Raw genomic sequence first — 23,462 nt, forward strand, 5'->3', positions numbered from 1 at the left:
CTTCAATAAACCTACTGAAGCTCAGCTGTAAAACAAATCTGCATATCTTATATCCAAGTGCCTCATTTTTACCTCAGATATCTTGATGGAACCTTCAGCAGATAGAGTGTTACTGTGATCCTTACATACATGACAAATGAGGCACAGAGAAGTGAAGGTTGTAGTTTTGAGACAACGAGGCTCACATTAAGTACTTGCTGACTACAAAAGGGTTAGTGTTTTCCCCTTCGGTCTACTACGTGGTCCCTCCTCACCAATTTTACTAGCTTTGGCACTTGTAGGACATATTGTTGAACTGATTTGGCTTGCCAACCCAGGAAGAAAGCCATTCTGCCAGCTGATTGAGCTGAATTGTCTCAAAAGAAAAGCAGTGGGCATGTGGGACAGAGAGACTGTGCAGTAGCAAAGAACCGTATCAGCTCAGTCTGTCTTGTCTTAGCAGTTTGTCTAGGTCATATCAAAAAGCATGTGGCAGGGCACAGCCTGAGCTGATTCTCTTCTGCTACTTTCTGTGCTGCTCTGTTTTTCTCTTGTAAATAGGTGTGTATTGTTCCATACACTTAAAGCAGTTCAGCTAGTAGTTACAAGTACAAGGAGTTATATACTTGAAGAAAATTTTGCTTCAAAAATTTCCTTAGTAGTGAAAAGAGTGATTGTCATTTTTTAAGAGTTAGGTAACAATATTATAACAACAAACGGGGAAAAGTTAGCTCATCATCATTGTGACTGATTACAGTAATATCCAAATAGGAAAATTATTTACATAACCAATTTTTTTTTTTATTATGCTAGGGAAGGGAGTTGGTTCATCATATGTGCAGTTTAAATTCTGACCACTGAAGTAATTGCTGTCTCCCATTTTCTTCACTGTCACTGTCCTGAATGTTTCTCGTGCCTGCAGCAGGGCGGGATGACTGAATTGAATATGGAACTGTGATGGTGTGATAGCAACCTAATGTGTTTTAGTCATCCCTGGCGCACATCCAGCCACCCCTGTAAAAAGGGGCACACTGTAAGCATTTCAGTTTATTTGTTTCAGGAGTGAGCAACCGTATTTCAGAGTATCCTGATTTTCTGAAAAGGTGATTTAGAATGAACTCAAATTGGCTATTCTTATATTTTCAAAGTTAGGATAAATACTTAAAACAAAATGAAGACAGAGCTACTTATACAAAACAGAAGAATTTTTATTCATAAGAGTTAGTATAGTGGCAGGAGCTTTGTGAAAATAAATTTGAAGTTCTTTTCATCAGTACATTTCTGAGTGGGACTTTAATATAAGCAGTACTACTGAAAGTATGGTTTCTTCCAGTGGAAGCTGTGAGTCCGTAAGAGGATTTCCTGGTATACCCGTACCAGGAAAGGTGCTATACCAGAAAAGGCAGGGCTTTTCTAGTGTAACCAGGGCTCTGTGATTGTTAATAATTGATACTTGCATACTCAGTTATTCAGCAGTGCAGATTTGTTCTGGATCAGAATTAAATGCTTGGTTTCATGACTGTCAAATTAGCCACTGTGGGAGGATAGATGATGTTTCATCTGACATAACACATCTTAGTAGAAAGTTAAAAGTTCCTGAGAAATTTTAAGCGATTTTAAAGTATGTGAATAAATTCACACCAGGTCACTACTTAATCTTGTGTAATTATGGGTATTTTAGTAAACTATTTAGTACATTTTGTAACTAAAGCTTCACCGTATATTCTGAGGTGTCTTATTTTACATTTTTAATATCTGGGACTAAGTCTAGCCATACAGTTCTGCAGCTGAGTTAAGTTTATCAATGGCTGTTCTACCACCAGAAGTTTTAGGGATTACTTGTAATCTCCCAGGATATATATTCCCACCACCTTCTTTGTGTTGGCTGAGCTGTTTTTGCAGCCACGGTATTGATTTTCAGCAGCCTGTTGATTAGAGGGAAACAGCTGGTGAGGTGTTTTTGGAGAACTTTTTGTAGGTGTCATGGTTGGAACCTAGTTGGCAGCCAAACACCACGCAGCCAGTCACTCCCCCTTCTCTTCCAAGAGTGAGACGAGACAGATGAGCCAGGCTTGGGTTTCGAGTTAGGACTGAGATGGGACGAAAATCACCCATTATGGTCATGAGCAAAAGGCAGACTCGTTAGGGGAAGAAAAAAAGAACGTACATTTATTACAGACACTAACAACACTTAACAGAGTAGGACAGTGAGAAGCATTGCCACATTTTGAGAACACCTTCCCCCCACCCCTCCCTTCTTCCCGAGCTCAGCTCTGCTCCCGATATCTCTACCTCCTCCCCTCAGGGGCGCAGGGGCAGGGAATGGGGGGTGCAGTCAGTGCTGTGGCTTCTTCCATCTTCGGTAGGGGGAGCTTCTGGAACTTTTCCCCCTGCTCCATCGTGGTCCCCCTCTCACAGGAGACAGTCTTCCACAAACTTTCTCCGACTTAAGTCCCTCCCACCGGCCAGAGCATTCTCCACACTGCTCCATCGTGGGGCAACAACTTTCTCCAACCAGAGTCCCTCCCACGGGCTGCAGCCCTTCCCGAGTTGCTCCGACGTGGGACACCCCCACGTGCTACAATCCTCCCAGCACTGAATTACAGCAGCGGGGCTGCCTTTTCCCGCAAGACCCTGGCCGCCTTTGGGCACAGTCACATCGATCATCCAGGCAAAAAAACACAGGCCATAAATCAACGTCTGCTCCACCGTAGATCTTCATGGGTGGCGGGGGGGCCACCCTGCCGTCTCCCCATAGGATACAGGGAGGTCTCTGATCTGGCACACCTCCCTCCTCCTTTCTTCCTCTGTTCTGCCAGTCACCTTGGTGTTCATGCAGCTGCTGCAGCTCCTCCTCACCAGTCCCACTCCTCGTCACCACGTCCCTTCTTAAATATGTTATTGCAGAGGCACAGCTGGTTGGCTCAGTTTTGGTGCAGAGGTGGAGCTGACTTGGAGCTGGGGGAGCTTCGATAAGCTTCTCACAGGGGGCCGCCCCTATTGCCTCCTCCACTGCTACCAAAAAACCCACCACTCACTCACACCCAGGACAGTAGAGTATGTCTTTGGTTGAATGGGTGAGCCAATTCAACTCATCCTATAGCCATATGATCACCAGAGCAAAGCAAAATACAGCCAGGATAGCATTGCGAGAATAAAGCAGGATTAAGCTGATGATGAAGGTGTGTTTTACTACATGGTGAAGATTTCAGAGGGCCTTTTGGCTCAACTGCAGTAAAGATAATTAAAAATAATGAGAAGTGATACTTCAGGAACATTCCCCTTTAACTGCAGTGTCATATTTGCTTTTCAGTTACACTCAAAGCAAAAGAAAAATTGTTATCTTGTATACACAGCCATTGAAATCGAACCAGAATACAGTAGGGACTTTTAAAATTAATATTTAAGATTAGTATTCTGGCAGTTCCTTGAAGTTTGACTGCTAGTTAGATAATAGTGTATAAAGGTTAATTAGTGCTTTTGATTTCTCAGGACTTCATAAGCACCTGATTTTAAATATGATCACATGATAGAAATCTTTTAAGTTAATATATTTTTTTTTATTTTGCAGTAATATTCAACACATGAGGGAGCAGTTTGATGCACTAGGTCTGTCTTTTACATGGGAAAGGGTAAGATTTTCTTTTTTAAGACATGCTGCTTTATTGTATGATGGAACATTGAAAAACGTGGAATTTTACATTTTATATATGACTATATAGAAATCTCTGAAAATGGCGAGTTTAAGTTGTTAAACTGCAAAATTGAGCTTCTTTCAAGCTTTTCATCATATTTCTCTCACTTTTGATGTACTGATATCATCTGATAAACAACATGCCTTTATGTTAAGGTGCGTATGTTTTGAAGAGTGATTTTTCAGTGTGTATGTTTTTATAATATACTCAAGGGCTTAAAGCTAATAACTTGAAATGGTGGTTTAGTTATGTTATTCTAAATTTGAAGCATAAGCCTGCCTTTTTGTATGTGTTGATATCATGACCGTTTTGGAAAATATAAATTTAACTGAACATACTAATGCTTGAGAATTAGGTGTTCACCTTAAAAACCTTACCAAACACAATCAAGCAGAAGCTAATAAAAGCTTAAAGATAAAAAATAAATTAATTTTTGAAGTAATTGTAATGTTATTGCATTTACCAATGAATCAAAGTCGGTCCCTACCTTTATATTCTTAGCAATTACTGTTGCTTATCACCTTAATATGATTCTGAATAGAGTGATGGAGATGCTAATCTTGGATCTTGTCAAGGCTTGAGCCTGGTTGGCAGCCAAACACCGCACAGTGATTCTCTCCTCCTTCTCTTCCGGCAGTGAGAAGGGACAAATGAGCCAGGCTTGGGGTTCGAGTTAGGACCGAGAGGGGTAGATCACCCATTATGGTCATGAGCAAAAGGCAGACTTGTTATAGGGGAAGAAAAAAAGAGAACGTACATTTATTACAGACACTAACAACACTTAACAGGGTAGGACAGTGAGAAGCATTGCCACATCTTGAGAACACCTTCCCCCCACCCCTCCCTTCTTCCCAGGCTCAGCTTTGCTCCCGCTAGCTCCTCCTCCTCCCCTCAGGGGCACAGGGGTAGGGAATTGGGGGTGCAGGCAGTGCTGCAGCTTCTTCCATCTTCGGTGGGGGGAGCTTCTGGAACTTGTTCCCCCTGCTCCATTGTGGTCCCCCTCTCACAGGAGACAATCCTCCACAAACTTTCTCCGATGTGAGTCCCTCCCACGGACCGCAGCGTTCCCCACACTGCTCTGTCGTGGGGCAACAACTTTCTCCAACCAGAGTCCCTCCCACGGGCTGCAGCCCTTCCCGAGCTGCTCCGACGTGGGACACCCCCACGTGCTGCAATCCTCCCAGTGCTGGACTACAACAGCGGGGCTGCCTTTTCCCACAAGACCCCAGCCTTCTTTGGGCACAGTCACATCGATCATCCAGGCAAAAAAACACAGGCCATAAATCAACGTCTGCTCCACCGTAGATCTTCATGGGTGGCGGGGGGGCCACCCTGCCGTCTCCCCATAGGATACAGGGAGGTCTCTGATCTGGCACACCTCCCTCCTCCTTTCTTCCTCTGTTCTGCCAGTCACCTTGGTGTTCATGCAGCTGCTGCAGCTCCTCCTCACCAGTCCCACTCCTCGTCACCACGTCCCTTCTTAAATATGTTATTGCAGAGGCACAGCTGGTTGGCTCAGTTTTGGTGCAGAGGTGGAGCTGACTTGGAGCTGGGGGAGCTTCGATAAGCTTCTCACAGGGGGCCGCCCCTATTGCCTCCTCCACTGCTACCAAAAAAACCACCACTCACTCACACCCAGGACAGATCATTATAGCAGTATTGTAGATCTTAAAATGAAAATTATTAGTTTTCTGGCAGACTGAGACCTGCCATCTGTTTTCTCTAATCTTGAAGGTGAAATTGTTTATTTGTATGTCTTACATCTAAAAAACCATATTTTGTCATGTAATGTATATGGCAGGATTTTTCAATATAAGACTTTTTAATAAGATTTTAGTTTTCCTGGTAGCCAAAAAGTTGCTCTGAAAAGAAAAGATTTGTTGCAGAAGGATCACTGCACACGTTCTTGACAACTATTTTCTTATATTTAAAACTGTTGGTGTCTCAGAGATTTTCTATATGTATAATACAGCAGTACTTCAAAATGGTGAAATCGTATGTGTAGGCTGTATTATGAAACACAGAAGAGTTGAATGTTGCAGATTGACTTGCAAGAAAATTGAGAAGATTCACCTCTGTATATGGGCTTTTGTTTAATCCTTCCATTCTGAAGAAGAGATAGAGAACTGGCAGTAGTGAAAGCCATGGCAGGAAGTTTAAGTACACAGGGAAAAGTAATTTGTCATCTCTGCCTGTTCTTTGATGTTTACCTTCAATTTTCTAGTAAACCATGTTTTGGTTAATGAACTTTGAGAAGTCTCTGAATTCTTGTGGAAAGGGATTTGTTACTTTTCAACTAAGTCCATTTGAACAGCTGTGTAATTGAAATAATTTAGAATGCTCTAGGGGCACACAGTTAGTGTTTTTGAAAGGTAAGATTTTTAAAACAGCTAAAAAGTGTTCCTTGAAACACAATGAATTTGGGAGTTTTCACTCCTTAGCTTGAGTTAAGTTTTATTTTACTTAGAAAGCTTGACTTACTGACTGGAGTAACAGTGACCCGAATGGTAACCATTAGAAATAGATATGTTTATTCATTGCAAAGAATGTGTGATGCCTGAAATGTATCTGTATTGCATGATTTCCAAATGCACAGATATTTGGGCTAGCCGTGAAAAATCTGCCTTTGGAAGTGGAACAGCTAAGCTGTAGCAGAGTGCATTTTCCAGGTTGATAAAGCCTGCTTCTCTGCAAAGCTAATTAGGCTGGGCAGAGCATCTTACTGCCTCAGCAGTACAGTTTTTGGGCTAACTCAAGCGTCTTTGCACAGCAATGCACTGTGCTGGGCAGGTACTTACCTTAGAAGTGAGCTCTTCAAGGTAAGGAAGATTTTTTTTATTATTCTATACTTGTATGGCACTAAATCAGTGGCTTACAAAATACTGTGACAGTGCAAACCAACCCACTAGCATTAGTGACTCCTGTGAAAAATGCAAGAAAACCACTTTTTATATGGGCTAGTCTAATTGACCAAGACTATTGTACAAAACAGGAATTTGTTTTTAATTTAATTTCATTGATGTTGCTTAAAAGTGCTCCTGCATTATGGTAGACCATAGTACTTAGCAAACATGTGCTGGAGGGAACCCACTCCCTTATCTTAGATCCCTATTTTAGTTTGCATTGAATTGCCTTTTTCTAGTGCTAACCTTTCATCTTAACTGTCTCTGTCCTCTGTGGCCAGCTTAGAATATATGCCTAGAGAATGTGAAGGAAACCTAAGTAAATTTTACCATTTTACAAATGTTAAGGGGAAAATAAAGTAGGAAAATAATAAAAAGTACATGTTGAATACCTAGTGCATGTATCTGTGCTGAAGAAGCTGGCTGCTTTTAAAGTTATGTCTGGTGTTCAAGAAAGTCCTGTCCAGGAATATGAAGACTAGTTGTAGCGTTATTGCTTGGTAAAATTACTATGAACAAATCCCAGTGCACCTCGGATACTAGCAATTTACTTTTGTCTGGGTCTTTTCCATTGTTCTCTCTGTCCTTCAAATCAAAATGTAAAAGTATTTTTACATTGTATCAGTCAGTGAAATTACTTAACCAGTAAGGCACCACAAATTTGGTATTATTAAAAACTAATAAGATTATTTCAGAAAGCCAGGTTACAAAGACATTTGAAAATTATTCTCCTAAACAGAAAATGTAAGCAAACTAAAAATGTAATTAAATACATAAAATAGCTTTTTAAGTACTTTGCTTTAGAGTAGGTATGAATACTAATAATGATCTGATATTTTTTCCCTGAAACGTAGTATTTTAAGTGCCTCAAGTAATTAATGTTATTTTTCTAAATCACTTAGAAAATAGTGTGATTTTTGGAAGAGATTTTTAAAAACTAATAAATAAGAGAGAGAACATTTCTATTCTAAACATCTATGTTAGATCCAGGGTTAAAAAGCTGCAGTTTGAAGAGGGAAGAAATGTCTCTGAGAGACATTAAAATCACCTGGAAAATAAACCAACTCCATTGTGGTTATGTTATGTTTTTAAAATAAGAATAATTTGGGCATTCCCAGTGTTCAGATTTCTCCAAAATACCATCCCAGAGAGCATAGCAAACTGCCTGCTACTTCTTTTAAACATGATTTTCAAGGGAGTTAGGCAATATCATTTTCAAAGATTCATCTTACCAGCAGTAAGAGATGGAGAATGTATAACATCTTTCTTTTGCTCAGGAGTGCCATCACACTGAATGCATGTACCCAGTAAGCCATCAGTTCATCACTGTATTATCAATCTGTAACTTTCTCCTAGAAGGTGGCTTGTTCTGGCAACATTTTTTAGACTTTTCAATTCATGCATTCCAAGCAACATAATTTTTTGCATAAGAGTAATGTTCCCCTTCTGCTCTGTACATTAAAAAAGGTGAAATCTTTGGTGGATTTTCTTTGTGCAGATATTTTTCTGTTTAGTTTTGAAGTTGCCATTTTTATGTACTGCCTGAGCACACATAAAACTGTAACAGTAGATAGGATATTACCTATTAAATTTTCTTTTTATCCACTTATCCCTGATAATCAGTCACGCCACTTGTAATTAAATAAAAAAAAAGGAAACCATTGATACAAGGCTACTTTTTTTGCAGGAAAGATATTTATGCTCTAAAATGCAGGCAAAGCATGACATTTGTATTTGTAGCTAATAAAGCATGAAACTAAGGACCTTTGAAATACAAACACTCAAACAAATTTAGAAATGTAGCTTGGTCTACCTCTAAACCTCTGAAAATCAACTTCCAGATGAGATGTTACGTGCCCTTTAATATCAAAATAGGCAAATAATAGATTAAAGACTGTTTAATCTTCCCAAATAGATTTTGAAAACATCCATTCAGACTTTTCCTCCTTATCAATGTTTTAGTAAATATCAAGTACAACATGTCTGTCTTGAGCATAGCATAAGACTGTGCTAAAAATAAAATGATTAGTAATAAACTAGGGAATTACTTCTCTCTAGTTATGTTATTCACAAGGCCTGGTGGATCTTACAACAAATAAACACTTTTATGCAGCCTGTAAATATTATTTTTATTTAAGAATAAAATAGCCATGAAAGTAACTTGAAGATGTAACCTTTTTAAAAAACAAACAAAAAACAGTTCTAAGGTCAGAGCTACATAATAGAAAGTTGCAAGAATAGAGCAGTTTTAGAACAAATAATGAATTATAAAACAAGGCATTTTAAAATTAGTTTTTCTTTTATTAATGAACAAAATCTTCCATCCAGTTTGGTTTTGGTTTTTGTTTTTTTTTTTGATTATCCAGGAATCTTTACTGTTGGTTTTCCTATATTTTTGATAGCTGGATTTTTTTTTAATCAGATTTTTAAATAATGAACAGCCCTTTAACCTTAACATGAATCAGTTGCTTCCCGAGTTGCAGTGCTGTCAAATCTAAATTGTAATACTGCTATTTAGTCTGTAACTGAGAATTTATTTGCAAAAATAAACAAGATACTAATCCTTCCATCATGCTATTTGTTAGGAACAGGTTGTTGTGCTGCAATAAAGGGATTAAGCAAGGTAGTTTTTGGTGAGGGTCGGGATCTTTCTCTTCTATACCTTGGCAATATTTTCTATTTCTGAAAGCAGACCACTTTTAAAGGTGGTTTTAATTGTTTTAATGAATAGGAATAAGGAGCAGTAACAGTAGCTGATGATAAAGATGCATTCTGGTGACAGTATCAGATACTCCTTTTAACTAGCAAGCTGACAAAAGGAAAAGGAAAAATGAGTGGGGGTAGAGGGAGTTGCTGTCCCTCCCATTTCATATTTACCTTCTGAAGTGCTGGGGTGATGGGTTATCACTAAATCTGTCACAGAGCGCTGAAGAGCACATAAAGTGGACAGCTGAGCAGCATATTTCATTTGTAAAAGGGTTCTGATTTTTAGTATGTATTTTATATTTGGAGCAATTATGGTAATATCCTGTTCATATATATTCACTGAACTCCTTTATGATATGGGGTGTAATACATGTGCATTATGCTAGTGCTCAGCTCACAAATGAGAAGCAGAAAGTTACATTTTTTGACAGGGTGGAAAGGCTTCATTGTGCTATTTTGCAAACCCTTTTATAAACTCTTTTTGATATTTCTGATTTAAGTTTCTGTTAATACACTGCAAATCTTTGTCATGCTCATAAAGTATAAATAGAAAAGTTAACATTCACCTTAATTCAAGCATGATAGCAGCCTAATGGAAAATTTTTACCAGACATTATTTATTTAATCAAGATGAGTAACTGGAATACATGGAAAATTATTTTTCACTATTAGTCTTAATGTGCTAAACGACAGGGAAAAAAACAAAACAAAACAAAACAAAAACACAAACCAAAACCTCGTTTTGAGATTGAGGAGTTTGCTAGCTTGTCCTCAGCAGCTCATTTCACTTGGTAGTGATGTTATTTCTCTTTCTTCGTTAATTTCAAATGTTACTTCAAACCTTCATGATTATAAAATTAAATGATGAGCTTGAGGGATCTTTTTGCAGCTCAGTGACCACACAGCAATTTTTTTTTGGTGATAGTTTGCTGCATTTTTTTTCTAAGAAGTATTAGTTTACAACTTGTAAGAGAGCACTACGTGGGGTTTTGTTCCCAGCAGTTGGCTTGTATCTCGTAGCTCAGGCTTGTGTAGCTTGCAGCTCAATCTGAACATGCCTATTTAGATTGATAAATGCCATGACTTTTTGTTCCAGTTAACACACATCTGCCATTCAGTACCAAAAGGACAAATGTCAGTCCATTTTATTATTTTTGTTTGACAACCCACTTCTGTTGTCTTACCTGTTTGTCTGTTGTTGACATATTTTTATATGTTACCAAAAGGGATTGTTTCTCTTCTTTTGTGTCTGATATTCCAGTGATGAAACTGTTGCCTGTAGTGGCATTACACTGGCAAAAGAACTGATGTCACTGTGTGCAGAAGCAGGGAGGGAAGAACAAGAATGATTAAATGGTTAGTGTTTATCCATTGGATAGTTGGAGAGATGGAACTCAGACTTCTTTCAAGTGCTTTTTTTTTTTTTCAGTGTAGAGCACAGAGATTTAATCAAGCAACTGTTTTTCATGACTAAGTCTTCACATGCTGTGCTGAAAACTTGCCATTAAATGTCTCTTTCTGATCTTGAAAGCCTCTTACATACACTTTTGAGGCACATCTATTCAAAGGTCATATTAATTGTTCAAAGCAATGTTTCAGCACTGGAATGTAAAATTGTAGAAAAAGAATAAAATTTTTATGCTAGAGTGTTTCAGATGTCATTTGAATAGTGGATAATACTGTTTAAGTTGTGTGTAGTGGAAAGCTTAGATGATAGGAAAGCCTGGATGAAAGGCATTTCACATTTGGAGCTGTTTCAGGTAGTTGATAAATATTTGCAAATGGAATAAATTTTATCAGTGGCTTACTGTCAACCCTGTAACTCTAAAATCAAGAGATGTTCTTGCTGCTTTGAAGTTCAGCGTAGGAGTCACCTTCCGCTTCAGTAAGTACAAATGTGGTAAAAGAGAAAGTTTGTAGAAATGTGTTTTCTTTAAACAAGTGCAAGTTAAACAGGAAAACTGTTGAGGAGTGAAATGTGGTGTGTTTATTGTTACATATTTATAATGTAATGAGGGCTTAAATACTAAATTACACAGTGTTGGAGAATGGCTCAGAGACAAGGGTCCTGAGCCCACCGAGCAATTGTACGATCAGAGCCTGTTCTAGGGGCTGATGCTGGGCCCCACCAGGGTTTGCCTGCAGCTGCTCACAGCTGCTGATACATGAAGAATGTCAGGGACGCTTCGGCCTTGTGTACTGTGGTGTGTCGAAAACAGGTTAAGGGGAATTGGGAATAGTGGTCTGAGAAACCCAGTGTTATGGTAATGGTGGTCTGAGAAACATTGTGTTATGGTACTGTTGTGTATCGAAAACAAGTCAAGAGGAATTAGAAATAGTAACATGAGAAACTGAGTGTTATGAGAAGCTTGTGCTGTTAGCTAGCTGCAAGTAGGTGGACCGTGCGAATACGACCTTTAGAGCTTAAGCCAATCAGCTAGTGACTAGTAGGCATAATAATTAGCGTTGTCTGTATAAATATATGTACCCGGACCAATAAAGTAGATTGATGCTCTATCACCCACATTGAACCCGTCTCTGCGTGTCATTCTTCCGCGGCTCCACAACAAAGTTGTTTTCACTTTGGCCAAACTTTAAAATATGTAGGTGCAAGCATATGTGTTTCCCTTGCACCTGTGAAACCCCTATGTTTGTGTAGAGAAAATCGGGAGCCTATAATAGTGTAATCCTTTAGTCATCTTTCCATATTAAGATGTTTATTTGCAGTGCAGTTTGGTTTTTTAACATTTAAAATATGGAACTTTGTACACAGCTGCTAATTAGGTTGGAGTTTTTTATTATTTGAGTTCACTAGAAACTTAGAATGTTTGTAAGTTTAAAAAAAAGCTATCCATTATATTGTTACTTGCTATTCTCTTAACTCCCGTTCTTCCCTCTTACATTGTCTTTTATTTTTATCTGTCTTAATTTTCCTCTTAACAATCCCTCTTATTTGTGACATCTTTTATGACTCTCATTTTTCCCATACTTCAGCCTAGAGCATTCTCCTAATTTGAGCTGGCTTGCCTTTTGAAATGGTTGCGTATTTGAGCTTTGATTGTGAGACGTCCTTTGCAAGTCTTTCATCTTGAAGTTCAGAGTCTTGCCCCATCTTCCATCCCGTCTGCCCCACATGCTCTGTCTGTCCACAGCCTCGGTTCCGCGGTGCTGTTCCGCCACCCTCCTGCATCTACCGCTTCAGCTCCGGGCTCCCCGCTCTGCTTGCTTCTCTGCAGCCAGCTCCCTGCTGCCTCTCAACACTGAACAGGCTCCATTCCTGCTTTTCATTGCTGAGCAGCAGAAGAAAAGGCAACCTGGCTAAGATGACTTCTTTGACAGAGTTCTACATTTTTCTAGTTTTGCTCTTTCCCTGGTCAGGCAGCTGCGGTCATTTCCACTTAACCTCTGTTCTTATATCTATCAGCGTTGATCTTACAGGGTTCTTATGTTCTGTGTTAACAAGGAAACTTCTTTGTGCATCAAACCTACACAAAACCCATGTTCCCTGGTTTTATGTACAGGTGAATATCACTTGTTATAAACATTACACAAATGGGTTTTGTACATAAATAAATATTTATATTTTCTCTGTGGTTTATATTATACAATCCTGAGTTAAATGATTAGGTTAAAACACTGTAAGAAAATACTAAGAATAGTTTCAGGAATTTGTATTTTATTTCATTTCTACAGGAAGTAACCACTTGCTCACCAGAATACTACAAATGGACGCAATATCTCTTTCTTAAGCTTTTTGAAGCTGGGATAGTATATCAAAAAGAGGTAGGTACAAATTTTGACATTTAGACTTTGCAGGTACACTAATTCAAGTCACTCGTGTCAGTGGCACATTTCTGGATCATCCATTTACATTCATTAATTGGATGGTGCTCTGTTGGTTTTAAATCACTGCAAAATAGAATGAGCTTTATATATAACTGAATTTTATATGTAGCTAACATGAGTGGGTATTGCAGCAAGTTAGGAAAGTTTATTGTCAGTCATTTACACTGAAGTACAGGATCAGAATATAGCTACTATTGGTTTATTTAATGGCTTTAATATAGAGTTTTTTAGCTCTTAACTTCCCTCTTGTGAAAACAAATAAGATAATGTGATCATTAGGAGTCTCTTCAGCCTTGAGACTACTTAACTGTAGATACTGTTTGAGAACTGATAGGATTGGATAGGATAATTGCAGATCATGTGCCTAACTATCTAATTCCTGGACACTATTTGTGATCTCTAAAATATTTCAGAAATATTAGATGCCATAAGACTGTCACAGCTGTTTATCTGTTAGCAGTACATTAATAAATTATTGACCTTAAAATATTTTGTAAATAACATAAATCAAGCTATCTGGAAATGAAAGGGTTCAGTTAACTTACTAAGCAGGAGGTGAAACAAAGAAGTTAAATGAGCTTTCCAAAGAACTTTCAGTATAGCTAAGGCAGTGTAGTTCCAAAATACCTGAACAGCTGCACCTAAACAAAGCTGCAATTTAGTGAATGTTTATAAATTAAGATGGAAACTAAAACTTCTTAAATATGCTTTGACATTTCATTTGCATCCTGTAGAAACCAGGAAACCTCATAGGATATAATTAGGGATGTACTCTAGTTATTCTCTGAAACCAGAGAAAGAGGTTGATGGTGAAAGGTAGCATTTGGAATGGCAGGGTGTTGCTGAGCTACTTCCATTTTCATAGTCAAGATGTATTCAGACATCTTAAATGATAACAAGCAAAAGGATTCAATATTTGATATGTCCTAACATGCTGGATTTGTGTTTTTTTTCTTTTTTTTTTTTCCTGTAATTGTTTTTTGTGTTTGTAATAAAATGTAACCCGTAGCTTTGCCACAACAAACTTACTTTTATCTGTAAATTTGCTTGTTTGATGAGTGATCTGAGAAGCACATGTCCTGCTGCTTTGTTAGAAGCAGTGATGATATACAACAAAAATTTTGCATGCAGGCTCCAAGTACTGTGGGATCCTGGAGCTGTTTGGGAACCAGTGATTGGATCTACTTCCCTCTTAAGAGTCAAGGATCAGTTTGAGGACTTAAATCAGCATCTTCCAACCTGTAGGGGATATAATCTCTGGTGGATATGAACCAGTTGCTTTTTGGCAGGAAACAGATAGGCAGAGATAGCCCATAACCCTGGGTCTCTTCAAACAGGCACACTGACAACATGTGATAAATATATGCTTTATCTGCAGTATAAATTAGGCAGTACTTTTGCACAGCTTGAAGTCTTCTGTATCGCGATTTCGTTTTGGGTACAAGGAGATAATTCATAGCCTTACTGTGGCAATAAGGATAATACATGTAGAGCGTTAGCCTAGTTAATGCTCTGTTCCAGAAGTATGTGTGCCTGGCCAGAAATTACCCTGGTAGGGAGACACAGACTCAGTTTGTCTGGGAGCTACTATTATTGAGAATTAACAATGTCTGTCTGGGTGCTGCAGCATCCATAGAGGACATCTTTATTCACTGCAGCAAAATCCTCTCTCTTCTTGCAGTACTGATCTAGACAGTATACTGGAGAGGTTATTGACCTGGCCAGATGTGGGTGTCTCATTGATGTTGAGATTAACAGCTGCCTAGACTCTGGTTTTTTATTAGATATCTGTAGGCTGTAGTGGAACCATAGACACCAAACCTGGAGATAAATACTTATGCTGTAGATACCCGAAGTTAGACAAGATGAATCCTATCTTAAAAGCATATGGTCTACATTGGCATAGTGAGGAGATCTAAATAATTGGTGTGCTCTATACACTTTTGCACTGTGCTCTCTTTGCGCTGATGACATTTAGCAGCATCCTGGGGCCATAGTTTCAGAGGCTGTCATTGTCAAGAAGTTGCCTGTGTGAGGTACAAGTAGGAACTATGGATTTAATTTAATATCCAGGCTCTGGATATTAGTTGAGCGGCTGTGAGAGATGGAAGAAGCAAAACGCAGCTTTAAAAATTCACAGACAAGACCTTTCAGCTACGGATTTCTTAAATGCATATTTTCTTTATGTTTTGCATGATTTATTTAGATAAATCTTCCTGTCATAAATCATGAGAATATGTTATGCTAAATAATTACACTTATATAAATAATTCCAGTTACCTTCTAAAATTTTCATCATAAATTTGATTCAATATCTTCAAAATAGAAACAGTATTCTTTTCTAAATTTTCAGTCATAGCCAGTTTAATACAAGCTTATGCTAATAATGTTTTATGCAACTGGCATTTTATTACTTCTTAATATTACCTGATTTATCTCTCTTTATGTGTTATTTTAACTTTGTAGTGGTGTGGAGTGTTTTTCAGAACTTTATAAATTAAAAAATCATTACTTTAGAGCCAACTTCATAATGTGTTGTATCATTACTGAAGAAGTTGTGTATTCTGAAAGTCTAGAAAATAGATCTGTAATAATGGAATATATTGATTGCTTTTAATTTCCCCAATGAATTTTCAGAAGCCTTTTATAAAAACTGGTGTGGTGTTATTGGTAGGTAACAGCTAAAAGGTAGACAAAATGTAAAAAGTTTAAATTCCAGTGACATCCTGAATTCAAACAAGTTTCATTTGAAGATGATGGGTTTTCTTTTATCAAAGAATGACTTTCATTCATTTCATTATAATAAATTTTGTATAAATCAATGTAGGTAATCAGACTGTGCACACCCCCCCCACACACACACACACACACACACACCAGGCACTGATAACAAAGCCAGCAACAGTATTCCTAAGGAAGAGGATCCATGCAACTGTCTTTTTGCTGTCCTCACTATAAGATTCGTAAAATGGTTGTGATATTTACTATTTCTCAAAATATGTAACATATTTTAAACTGAGCAATATCAGTTGTTTGGAAACTGGGGCATTTCAGGAGGTGATCAGTGATAGATAAAATGTAAAGTGAGTAATAATGACAGTGATTAGTTTTTAGATTGAAATACTAAGTCCTCCCCATACACAAAGAATGCATTTGAAATTTTCAAATAATGGTTAATCTTTTAGAATGCTATGGAGCTGGAGCTACTGTTTTTCAATCAGGCTGATTTAGCTTTGGTTTAGCTCAAATACTAAGTAACATTCAATATAATGGATTACTCTATCTCTTTGATATTTTTTTTTTCTTTCTGTTCAGTTTTTTTAAGTTAATGCCTAGTATTGAATACTACTTCTGAAATGACTGTTAGGATTCTTTTATAGTCTTAAATCCTTTATAATAAATGATCAGCTAAATTGTTCAACACTGTGGGGGGATGAGTTTGATTTTTGCTTCCTCCGCTGTATATTATGTGTGGTATTTCAGTTAGCCCTCAAAAAACAAGGTTTGTAGAGTTGAGCACCAACGTTTATTTTGCTTTAAATTTTTTTTAATGTTTTTGTATTGATAAGGAAAAATTATTCCAAAAGTAATGCATACAGTTGATAGAAGTTATGTGCAGAAAATATCAACTCTTTGATTGGAAATATATTTGACCACTTCTTTGTGATTCTGACTTCTCAGGTTGGAGCATCTCAGTTATTCATCCCCCTCAGGCTGACTGAGCACTTAGTGGTGGATAGTTTTTAAGCGTCAGACTGTGTAGTTTGCAGTATATCCAGTTGGAACACTTAGCTATTTAATATTTAAGTGTCAGTCTATCCTGCTATCATGATCAATCAGGGCAAATGCTGCCAACTGCATTCTTGGGCTTGTTGGGTTCTGAGAAGATGAATATTCAAAACATCTTCAGTTGAGTCCATGTCACTAATTCAAATGGATGCTATAAATACGTAGAAAACTCAGGGGCCAGTGAATGTTTCGGGATAATTCTTTTGGTGTCTGAAAAGCAAGGTTTTGGTATTGAAATAGCTGCTGAAAATATTTTTTCTTTCTGCAACTTTTTTTAGGCCTTGGTTAATTGGGATCCAGTGGACCAGACAGTTCTAGCTAACGAACAGGTGGATAACACTGGTTGCTCATGGCGTTCAGGAGCAAAAGTGGAACAGAAATACCTCAAACAGTGGTTTATCAAAACTACTGCTTATGCAAAGGTATGAGAACGGTTTTTTGAAATTATGGTAGCACTTAAAAAAGGCGACTTTTCTTCCAGAAATATTCATCAAGCTGAATGTAGTCTTTTATATATTCATGTTTGTGTAATATATAAGTATATACAATATATGTGAGCTATACCTGTGTATGTGTATATATAACAGTTATTATCCCTGAAGTCTTTTTGTTCACATCTTTAAGAATTCTAAGTAATTGGTGTGGGATTAAGTTTTGAAGAAATCAAAAAGCATAGATTAGAGGTGAATTAATGAATTCTGCATTCACACATTATCATCCCATATTCACCATCAAGTGCTTTTCTGCATATTTTGAGTGTACAGCCGTGCAGTCTTTTGAACTAGAAACTTGTTCACCTAGTCAAGCTGTCGGTCTTACAAGCATGGTCTAAGCAGTGGAGTACTGTGTGTCACCTAGCATTCATTTCCACATGTGTCTGAACCACAGTTCTTTATGTTTAACTGCTCTTTATTGAAGATCCATCTGGACCTTCTATTTTCCTTCATACTCTACTTGATTATCTGTAATTTTAAAGATATTTTCATCTTATTTAAATCTCCCTTTCTGTTATGAGCTCGAATTTTGATTGTGATGGGACAGCATAACTTCCACACCTAGGAATTCTTCAACAAAATTTTTGGGTTTATGCTCTCTGAGATGAAAGTATTTACTTCCTGTCATGTCTGGGTGAAGTTTTTATTCCATCCAAGTTTTCTGTGTATTGAGACTTCAGGTACAGATTGAGAAATTTATTGTCAAGAAAATATTAAAAATTCATCTTTGACCCTTTTCTTCAGACTCACATTCAAGAGACCAAATTTCCACCATCATCCTGGGAGAGGAAATCCAGGTCTCACTCTAGGTTCATTCATATAATAGAAATAGAAAAACTTTAGATATCTTGCTTGATGCTTTGATTCCTCATACACAGAGAAGGTACTTGAGATGCATGCTTTCTGGTTGTGTTGCCTGTTCTGGCAGTAAGGAGGGAACATTTGCTACAGCTGAAGGAAAAATGGAGCATATCTGCACAATCACAAAATTATCACAGTGTTCTGAGCTTTTTCTTGGTGCTCTTGTCACCAGATTTCATGATCACCTTTTTGATATTTCAGGGTCTGCCCCCAACTCACTGTTTCACTCAGTTTGAAGCTGGAGCTTCACTTTCACTTTCTACCTTTACTGATATATCTTTTGTCTATTGTTCTTATAAAGGTTATAGGAAAGAATGAGTGGTATGTCTGGTCTGTATCCATGCTTGCACCAAATCAGTGTTTACTTATCTCCCTCTAAAAGAGGTAAATCAGCCTTAAATTTTTACTCAGAAAGACCAAAAAACAAGACTGAGGAGCCTTTCAGTAACCTTGAAAACACCCTTGGCTTACAGGTTTATTACCTCTTCCTCAATATCCACCCTCTTCTGGGGAGGAAGATTTTTTTTTTTTTTTTTGTCTTTATTTTCTGACCTAAGAAATGTTGTTACAGGAAAGGCATCAGCTCTTGCAATGATCATGTCTCTCACATGTCATTTTCCAGTAAGTAGGCTCGGCTGATGACAAGAAGAAACTTGTGCCTCCACAACACCCTTCCAACATGAAGGGCAAAAATGCAAACAACTCCTTGTTCTTGAACAACTTAACGGCATCATGAATGAAAGCTGCTTCTACTTTTCATTTGGGGATGAACATTTACCTCAACTTCTACAAAACCTTTATGCATTACTACAGAGGACAGTTGAGTATTCCAGAGATCTATGTAAAGGTTTCTCAAAATTTTGTTCTGTGCATAACTGATATTCTGTAGGGTCTCTGCTAGCTGGTACAACGAGGTTGATGAACGATGCCATATTGCTCCCAGCTCAAGTACTTTGGCAAGCATTGCCTTCATGTGCTCCCACTTCTTGTACAGTGACAGATGCTACCAAGTATCAGCAGGTGGTTTGGATTTTCTTTTTACTCACCCTCTACTGACTCCCATTTTTGTTGCTGTGGTTCTGGCACATTTTAAACAGTCTCACTCTGCTTCTTTTGGCAAGGGCTTTGAACATTTGGTTGTAGAGGGGGGGAAAAAATTAGTTGGTTGTTTTGGTTTTTTTTTTTCCAAACTTAAAAATAAGAATAGGAGATTATCAGGCTCTGCTATTCTCAGTCAAATATCTGATATTAGATGGATTTCATGCTTTGAAAGATTAAGAGAAATAAATTCCCTTTTGGTATTTACTTTTTTCTTTCAAGTTAGAAGACGCCAGATAACACAGCATGTAGTGTCTTACTTTCTGAAGAGGACTGTTTTGGCCATACAGCTCTGAATGGCCCATGAACCACAAGCCCCAACTGAAGATTGTCCATTGGAAGGGGACTGTCTCTGAGCTAATAGTGGCCAAGTACTTCAATCTCTTAGAGACTCTGTGCCCACACTGACATAACCAGGAAGCTTCACCATAGCATTTTGACATAAGGCTAATTACAGATCTTAAATGATACAACCTTGCCTCCTCTTTCTGAATACTTTGACTAATTATCCTCAAAACTAAACTTTGCACACATTTATTCATTCCTTACAGTAGTTATTCCGCTACTTTTCAAGGAATGGTAAGAGACATGAGTCCTTCTTTCTAAATCTGTTTCTTTTGTACACTTTTTCTTTGGATTCAGACTGTTGACGGTTGCTCTGAATCCATATCATCCTAAATAGCATAGTGTTGAACACCATGGTTACAGCAGTCACTCTTCCTAGCCTCTTCCTCAAGCCTTCTTCCCCACATCTTTTCAAAAGCCTTTGCCAGGAGACTGGGCTTTATTGAGAGGGAGATGTTCATTTACCTTTATCATTTACAGAGCCTTTCATCTTGAAGTGGAGGGTCCAAATTTTACAGAGCTAGTCTTAATAGGTGTGGAGGATACAGACATGTCTTTGACTTTAAGAAGCTAAAGATCTTTAATCCCTAATACGAGTTTAGGATCATAACTTTAGTGGTGATAATACCTTCACTTCAGCATGGGGGATTATTTCATATCTCATGATCTTGAAGACACTCATTTCTATAACGAGATTTTCCTGGCTTATATCATGGAGCAGAACCATTACCCAGTACAACTTCCTTGTCTTGAACATCTTTGCTGTTCAGAGACTTCAGGTATTTGTGCTTCTAATGATAAATGAGTGCAACAAAGAAGTTCTTTATGGATCTCACTTCTCTTTTTCTTCAGTTGTTTGGGGCTTGCCATGTATAAGTGTATAGCACCTTCTCTGTAGTTATTTGCAGGCACCTGAAGGCTCCGAATGCTACAGCAGTAGAGTACGTTTTTACCCAAGCTGGGCTAAGATGGTGAAGGTTTCTTATGGTGCTCTGTATGACAGACTCCTCTAAACGGGAAATCTGAGAGGTCATTATAAAGATTACCTTCCATGGGACTGGGGATTTCAAATCCATGGTCAACCTTTTTTGCACTAGAAAAACAATAGAAATAGAAGTTCTTCTTCCAGAACTTGTCTGGCCCAGGGGCCTTTATTCCTCATTTCTGAGTCAATTGCCTGTTAAACATCTTTTGTCCAGTTCTGCTTCTTTTGAAGGTGTCCAGAAGGTTAAGGCAAGATGGTGCCAGATTAGCATGGTCAAAATCATTGTGATCTGAAGATCTGTGTTTTCTGTCAGACTGACTTTTAGATCTTTGAGCCATACTGCCAGAATTCGTATCAGAACTCACCTGGTTCTCTATGTCCTGTATCTCACAGCTTGGACAAGTTCATGGGCACAGAGCAGATTTAGTCCTCCCTCGTGCAAGATGTTCTTACTAGGTTTGTGAAAAGGTAGAGAGCTAATTGGTTCAGGCTTTCAGTGAATTGTATGGCTAGATTTCTGTTATCCACTGAAGCTTCACTACTTCTTATTTTTAAATTTAAAAATGGGAGGCACTAAGAGATTATGTGATAGCAATTTAATCCTTGCATCTTTTGGGAAAGATTTGTATTTTTTCCCGCTTTGACTACTTTTAGATTTAGAGGGTTAGTATTCTTTAAGTGTGTTCTACTTCTCCCACTCATCCTTCTCCAGTGAGGCCTTTGTCTGGTTTTGGTATCTCATGGAGAAAGCCATTTGATTCTGGTCACCTTTTTCTTGCACCTTCAACAGTGACTATTATTTCTTCTGAAGAATTTACAGAAATTCAAGGCCAAATATCAGAAAGCTCCACCTTCCTTGCCCTTCTTCTGCAACAAGGCTCTCTGCAAATCTGTTCCGTATTCCTTCCAGAAGTTATCCCTGAGTTTTCTTTAAGTTGACATAGTGGGAAAGCATGTTGAAAAAAGCTTTATTTCTGGTAAGTAACTCCTTTCCTGAGTGGCTTGGAGGAAAATGTAAATCTTTATTTCATAACCATGTTTCATAGACAGGGTTCCATTTAAAATACATTTAATGAATCTGCTATCCCTTAATTCTTCATGCAGATTACCAGCTAGTAGTAATGGCTGAATACGTACATATACAGCTTATTGCCTACTTGGAGCATCAACAAATTATTTTGTTGTAACTATTCAACCTATTTATACTGCATATTGATGATCTTTCTAGTCATCTGTGTTCCTCTCACCCATTTATCGTTTTGTTTTCTCCTGTATCTCACAACCTTAAAAGTAAATACTAGTAAGGGTAATCTTCATCTGCAATGCTTAAATTACTAGTCAAATAGCAGCAAGGAGCTGAATGGTCAGTAATGGGCTGTGAAGTTATCTCCTGTGTTATAGGAGTCAGTGTTTCATTTGTACACACCCTATTCTTTGGTGTTCTGTTGTGTCCCGAGCAATCATCTTCTGTGGATTTGCTTTGATTTCTTCATTGTTACTGCACCAGCTCGTAGTCCTTTCTTGAAATAAAAAATGCAAACAAATGAATCAGTGTTGGCTCACATGGCAATTTACCATTGGCAGTGAATTTTTTTCAAAGGGCAGAAGTATTGGCTATGCTTTAAACGCTTAGCAGAAAGCATTTTGGTTATGTAAAGTAATAAAGTAGTCATGACCCATTTTTTAAACTGTGAAGTATGTTTGAAATGGTCTAGCAGCTTTTACAGATTTTTAAAGAACATTTTAATTGTCGTTTTCTCTTTTGACAGATTTTTTTTCATGAAAGTATAATGCCTTAACTGATGGCATTATTATTCAAATTGTTGTCTGTGCATTTAAGATGTTTAAGCTAAAACATTTAGTTGCTATGGTTACCCAGCTGAATCTGTAGGCATATTCATTGGAAAAATCTATCTGTGAATGTTAGTATTTTCTGTGTGTACCTGTAACAATACAGTTTCTTTATACACCGTCAACTGAGTCCTCAAATCAGAATCTGTAAGGTTAATCTTTGTGTTGTCCCTGTTCTTCCTAAATTAATTTTATCCATTTTTTTTTCATATTTTACTTGTTGAAAATCACCCAAGTAACCAGAAAATAAGCTTTTTTTGAACCAAATAAAATAGAAGCAACTTTGAAACGTAAAGTTTTGCATTAAATCATCTCCCTTTTTTGCACAACAATAAAGTATTATATGTGTGTTTAATTTAAATACTGGGGATAGTGACAGGACCTACGCAATTCTGCCACTCTAATTTATAGTTGCCATACAGATAAGTAGTCCTCCTTCTTAGCTGTTTTTGGGGGGGTTTTTTGTACAGGTATTTAGAGAAAAATCCTTCTCCTATTCCATGGAGTGCAGTAACTTAGATGTTTAGCATGGTGCTGGCTCTATGAAGAGAGAATGACAAACGATCTATCAATTCTTCTTCAGCTTTTCTCTGGGTTTGTGCTGCATCTGACAGTCTCTTTGGTCTGAATAGACTTGGAATTATTTCACGTAATCATGTTTTGCTCTATTTTTGTATTTTCTATTTTATTTCTGGATATTAATGGTCATGAAATGCAATGAAACTCAAGTACTGCATTTTAGGATGTTAAGAGTCTTGACAGTACTTTGGATTTCATAGCATGAGGTAATGCCTCATCATTGAGGGGAACAGAAATGCTGGCTCTTTAGTTTTTCATGCTTTATGTGTGATTTTTTCACTTCCCACACTTGGGGTCTAGCTCATAGTTGTCTTCTTCCAACAGAATGGGC

General features: G+C 37.8%; 1 protein-coding gene across 3 annotated transcripts in view; it reads left to right on the plus strand.

The window, feature by feature from the left end:
* LARS2 (leucyl-tRNA synthetase 2, mitochondrial) overlaps nt 1-23,462 on the plus strand; it is a 96,093-nt gene that overhangs the window by 15,969 nt on the left and 56,662 nt on the right. For all 3 annotated transcript variants that reach the window (XM_032987845.2, XM_032987856.2, XM_032987862.2), the window contains 3 exons: nt 3,551-3,611; nt 12,977-13,066; nt 17,197-17,340. In XM_032987845.2, the coding sequence (XP_032843736.2) occupies nt 3,551-3,611; nt 12,977-13,066; nt 17,197-17,340 (295 nt within the window). The remainder of the gene's footprint in view (nt 1-3,550; nt 3,612-12,976; nt 13,067-17,196; nt 17,341-23,462) is intronic.

Source organism: Tyto alba, unplaced genomic scaffold (assembly GCF_018691265.1).
Source record: "Tyto alba isolate M040663 unplaced genomic scaffold, T.alba_DEE_v4.0 Super-Scaffold_46, whole genome shotgun sequence".
Lineage (NCBI taxonomy): Eukaryota > Metazoa > Chordata > Aves > Strigiformes > Tytonidae > Tyto > Tyto alba.